Source organism: Limulus polyphemus, unplaced genomic scaffold, assembly GCF_000517525.1.
Source record: "Limulus polyphemus unplaced genomic scaffold, Limulus_polyphemus-2.1.2 Scaffold731, whole genome shotgun sequence".
Lineage (NCBI taxonomy): Eukaryota > Metazoa > Arthropoda > Merostomata > Xiphosura > Limulidae > Limulus > Limulus polyphemus.
Window position 1 is genome coordinate 114,837 of NW_013666341.1, and position 13,720 is coordinate 128,556.

At 29.5% G+C, this 13,720-nt stretch overlaps 1 protein-coding gene across 1 annotated transcript in view; it reads left to right on the plus strand.

Annotated features, from left to right (window-relative positions):
• The window catches only part of LOC106460231 (probable citrate synthase 2, mitochondrial), a 30,054-nt gene extending 20,042 nt beyond the window's left edge, over positions 1-10,012 (plus strand). The window contains exons 6-10 of the mRNA XM_013919916.2: positions 412-611; positions 2,267-2,396; positions 4,547-4,648; positions 6,427-6,636; positions 9,778-10,012. Coding sequence (XP_013775370.1) covers positions 412-611; positions 2,267-2,396; positions 4,547-4,648; positions 6,427-6,636; positions 9,778-9,942 — 807 coding nt within the window. The 3' untranslated portion in view covers positions 9,943-10,012. The remainder of the gene's footprint in view (positions 1-411; positions 612-2,266; positions 2,397-4,546; positions 4,649-6,426; positions 6,637-9,777) is intronic.
• Positions 10,013-13,720: the final 3,708 nt, after the last annotated feature.

Consider the following 13,720-nt stretch of genomic DNA (forward strand, 5'->3'; position numbering starts at 1 on the left):
ATTTTATATTCTAGCATGTATTATCTGTAATTTGAGTTTCTAATTTGTACGAAACTATAGACTTAGTAATTTGACTTCACAAACATCTAATTTGAACCAGTGCTGCATTCAGCATACCACGTGATGCACAAAAATTGATATTTATCTCTGTTCTTTTTAATATTTACCTTTAAATTAAGAAATTCAGTAATGTATAGTTCTTAAATTTGAATTATAATCTACAATTTGATATCAAACATATTGATATAAATTCATGAAATAATAGTTCAATAAAATTTTGAATGCGAGTCAACAAATGAGATGACATGGCCTTTGACCTATGACCCATCTCGAAAGGGTTAAACATGTTTATTCTGGCGTGTACTATGCCACTTTCATTTTAATTAATTTTTTGTTTTATTTTAACTTTAGCACACATTTGAAGATGCCATGGACTTAATTGCCAAACTGCCACCAATTGCTGCCACAATCTACCGAAACTTGTACAGAGATGGAAGCAGTATTGGTGCTATAGATGTTAATAAGGACTGGTCAGCAAATTTTACATCTATGCTTGGCTATGATGATCCTAACTTTACAGAGTTAATGAGACTCTACCTTGCTATTCACAGGTAACTAACTACATTGTCGAAGGAGCTATAAACTGTATAAAGCAAGATTTGGGAATATATCATTTTTCTTTATTACTTTGACGTTCTTGAACGTCTTAAGGTATTTAGGTTTAAGTAAAGCTATGCACAATTCTGTTGCAACTTAGAAAAAAGATGTAATAAGTTAGGGTGATGACACAATTTCACCCAATTTTCTTTAGTTTCAAATGAAAGAAATTACACAGGTTAAGTTAAATTGGTGTTTTTTGACCAGGTAATTCTTTTAACTGGAAATTAAAATAGACTAAATGAAAATGTATTTATGAGTTGAGTGGCTGTAACTCAGTAGAAATTACAAAATAAAGTATGCATAAATAAATATATTTGTAGTATATTCAAAATCAGTGTATATTAAATGTCAAATTACTAACTTACCTTTATATGGTTTACCATCAATGTTGTCCAGATGTTGTATTATACTGACCAATTTTATGTTTTTCCTTATAACAACACCCAGTCTGAAAAACAGACGAAAAACACAGAGTGAAATCTCTCACTTTTTCTCTCTTTTTTGTGTTGTAAAATACATAGGAAACCCCAACAGTAATAATTGAGATTAACTTAAATATTGATTGTATTTCTGTTTATATTTTTTTTGTGTGATTCGTGTTTTACTAAGGACCATGTAACAACCAGTTTAGTACATAAATGGCTTAGAAGAATGTGTTTCAGAAACTGGTGGTTAGGATCCTTTGGACACCCATCGATAATTTTAGGCTTAAAAGCAATTCTGTTTTAACTTTTTTCTTTTTTTTGAAATTTTACCCCTGACACCCAGTACAAACAAAATGGAAAGGAGAATATGTATGTTTAATACAACATTGTTTAACACTAATAGTCAAACATAAACTAGCTTATATTTATATTAATATTTTTACACCAACAGGTATGACTATTATACTAATTGCCACTGTTTACTGATAGCATAATTTTGTACTAGGGCATTACAATATGCTCACTGTGTTTGTCAGGTTTATTTTTGGTTTGCTTAAATCTACTTAAGTAACTATATTTGGAATGAAAAATTGAGAATTAAAATTTTGTTTTACTAAGAAATTCAGTCCTTCCTCCCATTTCAAAGAATACAATGGATGTCGTGGGGTAACTTGTTTATATTCTCAGTGGCATAGAGTCACTTAATAAGGTATTACTCAGTGACTGATGAACTCTATAAAGTTTGATTGATAAATGACAACCAACATTCGTAAGTTTCATTGAATGTGTTTTAAGGGTTTAAAAATGTACCTATGGATTCAGGAGAGTCTTCTTTAACTTATGAATTTGATAAAACATGTCTGAAAAATCAACAAATTGCAGTTTTACATAAAAACAAAAATTATCACAAACACCCAAAATATGAAAATGCAGTCCTTCTAGTTTTTTTTGTTTTTTTTTTTAACTAGGGCCAAACTGTATTTTGCCCGTAGGTATAACACAAAATTTTTACACAGGCTAAACCTTTCTGACCATCTTGTAAAGTGAAAAGAATTATAAAATGTTGCTATTCTTAAAGAGATTTACAACCCAGAAGATTAGGAAACACTTTTCAGACAAGTATATACCGAATGTCAGCTCTGTAGATGTATTACAAGTGCCAATTTGATTCCTGTCTTCAGTGACCATGAAGGAGGAAATGTTAGTGCTCATTCTGTACACCTCGTTGGAAGTGCTCTCTCGGATCCTTACTTAGCATTTTCAGCTGGTATGAATGGCCTGGCGGGACCTCTTCATGGACTTGCAAACCAGGTGAGTTAAAATTTAAAATTCTCTTTCGGTTTGCCAGATTGGAAGTTAAGTACGTTTTTTTATTTCATTTTTACCTATTATTTTTAAAAAGGGTTGCATTTCATTTTTAGTAATTTGTTTTTTGTTCTAATAGTGAACATAAAACAGTTGTTTATAAACATGTAAAATTAATTGATTCTACAATTTCACAAAAAGATCTTATGCTGAGCTGCCTTGATAATAAAAATAAGTTTAATAGTGTTTTGATTCAGTATAGAACCAATCAAGTATGAATATTGAATCAGCTTCATATTTGTGAAGGTGATCAAACTTTTTTAATTGTGCAAAGTGAAGTAATTATCAGTTCAGTGACAGTAAGGAAACTGCTTTAGCATGTGGTTTAAATTTTGCATTATCTCCAGTCTTTTGAAGCTTTGTTGAGGCAATTGAAGAATTGTATTTTCTCTACATAATAATACATCATTTGAAAATGTAAACACTCGTGTTAGTAACTCACCTGTGTTATAATTTTTCTAGTGGAGAGTTTTGAGCTCTTATTAACCTTAGAAAAAATACAGTGTATTATAATTAAACCTGACAAAATTATTGAAGCAATAAAATAGGAAAAAAGTGACTACATTACAAAGAACAATTTTTCTAGTACACATGTAAAACTGAACAAAGATACAACCTGTTCAAAAGAAAGTAAGCTGTAAAGATACCTTGTTTTAAAACCAGAAAAAGATGGTATATATGTTGGCTCCTGAGAATTGTTCTATAAGATCAATAATATCAAATACTGGTTTTTATCATCCTAGTTTGTTAGGGCTCTTGGTGAATATTCTATAAGAAATGTACTAGTAATGAATTCATGTGAGAAGATAGTTCATGAATGATATTGATGTTTATACAACTGGCCTTGATTTATACCATTATGCACTAATATCTCGCTACAAGAAACAACCAAATTATGGAATACCTAAATATGAACTTAACATTAGGCCTGTTAGTTTCCAATACTTTACTAGCTTTTGGAACTTAAACTATAACTTTGAAGTTCTTTTATTACATTTATAAACAACATTTCAGATAAAGTTTTGTCTCTCATCATTCAGCCTGGCTGACAAGTCCTGATATTGAGGAAATGGCTTCCAGAATAGTGACTTGGGGGGGAGACAAAAGATAAATCGTAAATGCTATTTTTACACACCTCTAATTTGAATTCTGAAATGACAAGTTTAAGAGTACTGTGAAAAAAAACCTGGAGTTTACTTGATTTTTATACGAAATGTTAAACCTCTTTTATATTATAATCATGATACAAAGCTTTCATGACAATACAGCTGCTGCCAATTGTTTAGAAAGGAGTTTTGATTAATGTAAGAAAACAGAGTGATTATTTTGTGTTTTATAGTAAAAGTTTTGTGATTTTTATTGAAAAATGCCATATTTTATGCAAAAAATCAAGAGTTTCTACTTTAGAGAAAATTTCCTTTTTTTTATATATATATAAATGTGTCTTGAAAAATTTTTTGGTAAAATTAGCGAAAGCTTCTAGAGCTTTATGTGAGCTACTTAACTGCTTGTCTTGAGGTGAAAACTTCACATAACTATTTAAAAAATCATTATTTAAACTAAATGTTATAAACTTCCTACGTTCTTGCACAGAAGAAAAGGAACATAATTCTGATTTGTTTAAAATTGCCATGATTATATATATATCTGCAATTAACACTCGGTGATAAATCGGTTACCTACAACAAAATAAATTTACATTTCTGTTTATCACTTAGATTGCTCAAAGCAGTACTAAATAAACTAACTTGATCCAGAAAAATAAATCTTAAAGCTATATTTCTGTACACAGAGTTGAAAAATATTACCAGTTTATCAATAAATATAACAATACATACACCAAAGTAAAGAGCCAGATATACTGTTGTAGATAGAAATGTGTGTACTAAGTTGCAACATTAATAAGTTACCACTTCATATCAATGAATATATATATACTCAAGATAATAATACATACACTAAGTGTAGAGCCAGATAAACATCTTCAGACACAAATATGTATACTAAGAGAACAATAGTTACATTAAGTGGAAGGCCAGGTAAACTGCTGTAGATAGAAATATGTGTACTAAATTAATATATATTTTTTTTCTTAGGAAGTTCTTGTATGGCTCACTAAGCTACAGAAAGACTTGGGCCATGATCCAAGTGAAGAGCTAGTAAAAGAATTTGTTTGGAAAACATTGAAGTCTGGACAGGTAAGTTAAGGATATATAATCTAGTAGAGAACAGTATCTTTTTATTTGTTAGTAAAACTGTTTAAGACAAATCATTTATTGTGGGTTATTAAATTTATTTAAATTTTTTGATAAAATTTTCCTTTCACATTCAGTATTGCATACTTTGCTATCATTATGTAGTTATACAAAACATTAAGAATGAGCCTTATCATGATTTGTGTAATGTTAAATGTTGAAACTTAAAATATCTTTTATTTCAATATATTCCTTCAGTTATTTAGTCATGATAATCTAGCACTGTTGATTTCTTACAAATTTAAAATCCAATTGTAAGATAAGCCTATGATGTAATTATTTGTTTTGTTTTTATTATTAATAAACAAAATTAAAGAAAAGTTTACTGTAGAATTTTTTTTTTTTTAAAACTATCAAAGTAATGATTTCAACAGAGTTTATGAAGTTTTATGCTTACCTTTGTGAATACATTTAAAATCTATTATGCTCTACTGCACATGCTGTAGGTCTGTGTGCTACACTATAGCAATTGAAAATTTTCAATTTGGTTGTGAAATCTAAAACTAAATTTCTTGAGAGTTGTGGCTCTTGCTATTCAAAACTGTGTCAGCTTTTTTAATCCGAAAAATACTGACAAAATGTTAGGAATTTTGTGTTTAGATTGATCAAAATATAAAAATCAGTGATAAATGTGCAATGTTGATTGACATTATGCTAATTAGATGTTAAATGTTTTAGTAATAAACCAAAACTTGAAGGGCATAAATATATTCATAAGTTAAATATGGAATGCACTAAACATACTTGGTCAGGATATAGACCCTCAAATACTTATATTAATGGCTTCTTTTTCAAATTGTGAAGAATAGAAATTGAAAATATATCACTGTTGAAATAAAACAATTACAATTATCTGTTGTTGATTTTCCATGACTTTACAGGTTAACACAAGTATTTTTTGAAGCAAGACAAAACATGCCATTTAGTCTCTTAGAATTTTAGGCTTTTACATTTTTTATCGTGAATCTTAGATTCTCTGTGTGTTTATTACATGTGTAAAGACTATAAAATGCTTTTTTTCGGGATAACTTTCATTCAGTTTTGACATGCTACATTTTGGTATCAAGTTGACATTACCATGTTCTGATATTTTCTTTGATTCTCATACTTGTAGTCTAAGTTTATTTGTAAACTTTGAAAACAAATTTGTGTTTGTTGATTTCATTGAAACTTGAGGGTACCATTAAGATGTCAAGTAGAAATCCAGTTGTTGAAAATAAATCAGTCATTTATTCTGAATGACATCTGAACCTAAGTGACTTGTTTAATATTTTATCAAAGATTGTTGTTTTTTTGGATGTATTATATTCGAGTATCTTTAAACAAGTTAGAAAGTTTGTTATATGACTTATCTATTTGTATTTATTCTAGGATACAGATGTTATAATAGAATCGCCACTTTTTAATTATCCCAGCTTTAACTGCTTACTTAAAATTAACAGCTTGTGCGAGTCTCTTGTCATACATATCTCTCAATGGGTTGAGTAGAAATGAAATTATTAAGAAGTGAAATTGGCTAAAAGTTATAGAATATTTCATGGTAGCTTTCCTGCTTTTGTTTGGTATGTTTATTCAATAATTCTAATTACTATATATGGTTTGATCACTTAAAATGTCCGTTAAAGTAGTTACAGGTTTGAAGACTTTTTGTTGAAATTTAATTTTCATTGCTATTAATTTTATCATTATTATTATTTCATATGATTCCCTTCTTTACCCAGGTTATACCAGGTTATGGACATGCTGTTCTAAGAAGGACTGACCCTCGTTATGTTGTTCAAAGAGAGTTTGCAATGAAACATCTTCCTGATGACCCATTGTTCAAGCTTGTGTCTCAGTTGTACAAAATTGTGCCCCAGATTCTGCTTGAGCTGGGAAAAGTGAAGAACCCATGGCCAAATGTTGATGCCCACAGTGGAGTCTTGTTACAGGTAATTATTTTTCTTTTCCCTGTGATTCTGAAATCCATTTCATCAACAAACGGTTTGTGAACTTTATTAAAATATATATACATGAAATATTTTAGTAAAACAAATGTCATGAATTATTGAATAGAAATTTTATATGCACAGTTATGTGGGTTATTGGTGCATTGGTTTGAGATGCAGTTTTATGGTTTGTTTTATTGCTTTGCAAAAAAAAAAAGTGGATGAAATAGTTTGAAACTTAGCATGGACTTTCTATGAGTTGTATAGCTTCTGCAAATAAATTCTTACTTTTATATGTGAAATTTGAATAAATCATTAATAAACAGTTAAAAATGCTTAGTTTTGCTACAGATTGGAACTACTGATTTTCTTTGTTTATTGTAAAACTTTTCTATAAAGATTTTTTTAATGCCATTAATTTGTTTCATTGTTGTGTTTCAAGAAACACTTCACATGGTTTCACTGTGTTTACGATCACTGGCATATAATAAAAATAACGTTTTTACTATACCGATATCATAAGCAAATTTTTGTTATTGTTGTTAACCAGAAGGATTTTCTTTAATATATGTAATAATTATATGTTTCGAACCTGTTTTATATTCATTTATATATCTTGTTTATATTTCTTTGCTGAAACTTTCTTAGGCCAGTAAGGCTTAATGTAAACAGTGGCCTTTTGGGGCGGGGGATGAAATTTGATACGATTGAATACAAAATGATCTAATTAAGCCTACCTCATCTTGTTTCACGAAAAAATATTTCCTATCGTACTGAAACATCATAAAAGAAATTAAGTACCAAATGCTAAAGGTAGTTTTTGCAAGTTTAAAAAAAGTAGGACTGTAATTGTGGTCAAACTTGTTCATAAACATCTTTCCTTGTAGCAACATATTTCCCAGCTAAGCTTTTGTCACTTTGTTCCGATCTCTACGCAAGTCTTTCCTGAACTGGATATATTGTACAGTTGAAAGGAACAGAAAAATGAGCTTGTAATTGGCTAAAATCAATAAAACTACCCATTTATTGAAGTTACGAGGTTCAAATTAGTGCTATTTTGTTAAAACCTATTTCAAATTGCCTCCTAATGATTTCATTCAAAGTACAGAAGTCAACCCCAAATTAAAATATTTTAAACAAATGTTATATATATATAAAATTAAATGATTTTTTTATTTCAAAAATTTCAACTCTGAAGTTTTTTTCTGGAAGAACAACTTCAAATTATTTTATACAGTTTTTAATAGTTAAGAAATTAGGGAAGAGAAAACAGGCAAGCTATGTTTAAATAAAAAAAACTTTACAGGTTTCGCTTCCCAAGATATAACTGCTGTAGATGTGTACCACATTTATATTTCATATATGCTAGTGTTGTAAAGGATATTCATCAAATGATTAATTTGTAATTTGCTTAATTAATTGGTTTTGTATACAATGAAACCTCATTAATCCCAATTGGTGATAAAGTAGTAGTTCTAGGCTATTGAAACAGCTGGTAAACAAAAAGCAACTGTGTGCAAAATAAACTTAATTATTATTTTCTTTAATTTTTTAATTCAATGGTGCAATTTTTCCACCTCGAGGCAGGATGCACCCACCTGTACCTCTCGAGGAAAGCCACTTAATGATTGTAATTTTATCTAATTTTAAAAGCAATGACTTAATGATTTAAGTTTATTTTATTTTTGTCAATAATTTTACAAATTGCTTAATTAAAGTGGTGTGTTAATGTAATTATCTTCACATAAATTATTGTTTTGGTCAAATATAAAACAAATCACTTTCCAAAAAGGGATGTATTTGCTCTCGTCTTTTGAACTGAATGTGATTCTCTCCAAAGCTTCTCAGCAGCTTTAAGCAAATAACACGTTATGGAGCACTGCAACTTGACTGTTGCATACATCACCCTGATAACCTCTTGATATATGTTAGAGTAAAGTACATTCATACTGTAAAGGTTGTAAACTGGTACCCACTGCAAATGCTGGTGTTTAATTATCAACTCATTTCCTGTTCTGATCAACACCTACTTGATTTTCTTGGAGTGTTGTACAGATTACTGAATCATGTATCTGTAGAAAATACATGTTTGTTATAAGAAATGGCTCTTCATACTTGAAACATGAATATATAGATTATTGATTAAATTTCCCATTGTAAGGATTTATCTGTATGAAATATCTGGATTGTCAGTATTTGGACTAACTAGGTTTCACTGTATTTGTTATAAATGTAGTAATATTTTAATGTTAGATGATATCAGTTCAAATTATTGTTACTCGTGACAGAACAATATTAGCTCTTCTTGGAAGTGATTGTCTAGACTACACTATTTTTAGTGTTTTTATGTTATAAATTAATTACAAGTAAATAGGAACCTTAAAAATGTCATTTTCTTGTATCATAAAAATAGATAGAAATGGGAGATTAATAGTCTTTGACACTAGAATAGCCTTAATGTGTGTATAATGTGGTTGGCAAAATCCATTTCAGATTTAAATTCTAAACTTGTTATTAAGCAGTGGCTATAATAAACTTGAGGCACTCTCAGAAACTAGGCATTATACATATTTGTTGTCCATTATTATATCAATTGTACGTCAATGTTTCGAGAGTTTTATATAATAGAATATTATCAGTGAATTTACTTTGTCTGAGCTAACAGTTAATAAATACATTTTTTTACAAAAAATATAAATTTAAGTTTTCTTTGAACAATGTAATTTTATTATTGTTATTATAAAGGAAGTTATTCAGTAAAATTAAGGATTATTTTGAGACTTCACAACTTTCATTTTCTACTACAACTAATGACTGGCTGACGTAATAAGCTTTATCTCCCTTCTTTTCTCTATTTTCAGTGGTTACATTGTATAATAGTGTGCAAGTATTATTCAAATTATATTTTTTAGTTTTTCAATAGTTTTTATTTTTAATTTCGTATTTGTCATCAAACAATTTATTTCCGTTAAATAAATACTGTTTTATAATCTAAAGTTTTGACTTTCATGTTACTATTAAAGGTTACTTAAAAAAATGCAATATGAAATTATTCTCTTTAAATAAATTCAAACTGATTTTCTTTAAATTGTATGTTTAATATACTGCTGAAACACCTACAACTGCTGTCAATGTATCTTTCAGTATTATGGCATGACAGAAATGCAGTACTACACTGTCTTATTTGGTGTTTCTCGTGCTTTGGGAACAACATCTTCTCTGGTGTGGGACCGTGCTCTTGGCTTACCCATTGAAAGACCCAAGTCTATGACAACAGAGGGACTGATGAAGCTTGTTGGTGCTATTTAATCATCTTGTAGTAACAGACTCAGTACTGTGGAATCTTTAGTTCGTTAATGTGTTTCATTGTCATCAAAAATTGAGGAAATGTAGCATTGAAGAACTTAAATACTGTGGTGGTAGTTTTAAGTTGTTGCTTTTTTTAACTGGCAGACTTTGTATTTAGAGAAATAAGAATTTTTTATTCAGGGAATTAATCAGAATACAGATGTTCAATTTGTATCAGTAATAAGTATCTCCTGGTATTAATCAGAATACATTTGTATCAGTAATAAGTATCTCCTGGAATTAATCAGATTACATTTGTATTGGTAATAAGTATCTCCGCCGTTGACACCTTTATAAAGCAATAATACAAAATAAAACTGTTGAAACAACTTTCCAGGGCTTCTGGTAGTGATGGATCTTGTGAGATTGATTAAAGTTAGCTTGCAAGGTTTGTTAATTTTGTTAGTTTATTTATTTTATTTTGTTGTTTTGACAGAAGTATGCAATTGTAAAACATACTTTTACATGTACAGTGAGAATTACAGTACTGTCCCTTCTCATAGTGCATGTACTACTGTGAACAATATTCTTTGAAGTGAAATTTTACAGTTAGTATTAAGCAATTTAAAAACATAAGGTTTTCAAAATATTACATGTGATATTTTTTGCAAAAAATGGACGACTTCAACAAAGATACTAGGAAGTTTCAGTTTTCACTTTCTGAATGTATGTTGTAACTATTTAATAATCCAGTTATTTCACAATGATTTTACATACTTTTCAATGTTCATAATATGAAAGTGCAGGATTAAATTTTCAGTTATTTCTGAATATTAGTTTTGAATAACAAGTACTTTACTTCAGCACAAGTATTCATAACATTGAAATCTAAACACGTCACTGCCAAATCTGAAGGTTTCAAATTCTTTAACCAGCGGTATGCGGAATATGGTAATTGGTTGTGTTACCTGGTTGACAAGCATTATCATTCGTTCAGTCTTTTGATATAAAGATGTGAATCTCCTAAGTGATATGAAAAGTCCAGTAATCACTGTGATTTTTAGTGTGTTCATTGCTTTCTTACTGTATTACATGTTTAATACTTTTTAAGTGTATTTTTGTAATTATGCTCCATTTTCATCATACCTTATACAAGTATAACTTGATAACTTTAAACGTGTCTGTAAAATCGAATTGTTCAAAAACTATCACAACTCATTTAGATTTGTATCAGGTTAAGAAGTATAAACATTATTTCCAATTTCATATAATTTATTTTGTTTGTTGTCTGACAAAAGCTCCTACACATATTTCTTGTAAAATTGAAATTTTTGTACATTCTTTACTTATTGTCAGTATTTTTAAATTGTAAAATTTAAACTTTTATTAATCCTAAATCTAACCCTTGTATTTTGTAATCCTAATCTTCTGAGACTTCACTGACACTCATGGGTGCCCACAGAAATATTTTTTGGGGGGTGGGGTGGAGAGCAAAACATGTATGTAGAGGATCAGCTTTCACACTGTAAGTCAACAGACTAAAACATTTAAAAGGGAAACAAATAGGATAAGTTACAAAAAAAATATCCATAAAACTTAAACAAAACAGTATCAGCATGAGTACCCACAGGAAGGGGCAATTTCATAAAAGTTACATGTATTATAATGTAAACGCTAAGATCATAGTGAAATTATATATTTTTTTTAACTTTTATTAAAACTAAATTCATGTTTGTGTTTAAACATAACATTCTAGAAATTTGTTTATGGTAATTCCTGATACATAGCAGCAGTGTTTTTTCAGCAATCCTACTGACAAATTTAAATGCAGCTTTGAGGTAAACTATTGAAAAACATGTTAAAATAATTTGTTTACAAATTTTAGGGTCTCTAATTTTTATTTCAAAGACTTAAAAAAAGAATTTAAAGCCATCAGATTATTTGGGCGCATTAGTCCTAGTTTATTAATTCTTTCCACTTATCATCATTGAACATGCATGAAGAGAGGACTTGCGTGTCCAGTGGTATGTTAGTACCAATTGAATGTATATTCAATTACCTGAAGACGAAAGGCGGAAGACTTTCGAAACATCGTCCTCTATATTTGTAGGTTTCTACAACAGACAGTTGCTGTCCATTTGAAACTTAGATTCGTTATGAATGTAAAACCTCTGTAGGTTTTCTAAAAACATAAGATACAGTTTTTAGTGATAGGGTTATTTCTTTGTTATAAAGTCCTCACTAGGTTAGGTAAGACTTCACAAGATCTTTTATTATTTGTTACCACAAACCATGGATGTAGGTGTGTGATTCAGTACAGCCATTGTATATAAACATGTGATTTTTTTTTCCTGTAACCACTCTGGACTGTAGACTTGTATTTTAATGAAATAAACTTTTTTTTTGTCATTTCTGTTGTAGATAATTATTGTAACTTAAAACCTTTGACTCTTATGAAAAGTCAAAGATAATACATAACACTAGAGGCGTGTATTTTATTCATTTAAAATGACCAGTGGCTGTATAATGTAAGTTAGTTTTTTAAATGTAATCAACATTACCATTATTACACTAGATATATATTTTTAGTGGTTAGATAGAGCTAACCTATTAAGCTCAAATCTGATGTAAATAACTGTAAACTTCAGAAACAAGTCAAAACCTCAGTTTCTACCTCCAGTATAATAATAATGATAAAAGTGATATGAGCCAATATCAAAATAACTTGATTCAGGGTGAATCCAAACTTATTTAATACTGAGCCACAGGTCTGCTCATTACAAATAAAGGCTTTTAAAAGTGTTACCAAGACTAGAAGAAAGAACATATTGATTGAAACATAACATCAGTCATGTAAGAGATATATGTCACCAAAGAGAACAATGGACATAGGAAGCCATGACAAACTACTCCCCTGGAATTGGTCAAAGGAAAATGTGCAGATATTTACTGTCAAGTATCAATACACTCTTAAAACGTGCATTTCAGTCATTTATATTGCAAGATTGAGTACAGAAGGAAGGTTACTCTATAATTGTGATTAACAAGACTGTATCACATGCTAGTTGAGTGATCCCTCTTTGATCTGCATAGCAGCTCTGTGTACTGAAATCTAATGCTATTCATCTTTTAATTTTATTTTCTGCATATCAGAATCCTCAGTTTACATGTTAGCTCCTTAATTTTCTGACAAATAACACTAGCACATGAGTGGGAAAAAGTAACAAAATGGATAAAAATTTGACAATTGTAGAGTGACAATGACAGGCTAAGAGTTAATTGCAAACAACTGAAGAAAAAGAAGTGAGAGTGGTTGGACTACGAAAGCATTCCTTTTTACATTACTACTAGTAGTTATGCAAATTACATGTTGGAAAAAAAGTAGGTTTATTCTTCACATGAACATCACCTTGTACTCATACTTGTCAATTCACATAAACTTTAGTAACACATGATGTGTAAATTCAGAATTATAATCAAGTTATTTCTCCAATATGGCATTGGTCCAATTGACTGACCTTGTGAACATTCAGTTAATAACCAAATACTTTTAGTATAGAGTGAGGTACTGTAGACTTTGTTAATCCAGGCACTTGTGGCCTAGGTACACAGGTTTCCACCAAAACTTGTATGCAACTCAAATGAGTTTGATATTTGAAAATACAAAAAATAACATATATACACTGAGTGGTCACAAGTAAATAGACACCTAATTTTTTGTCATTTAACTGATTTATGCTAACTAATTTGTTTTCACAGAGCACTATATAAATGAAAATGGTCCGCACACTAATTATCT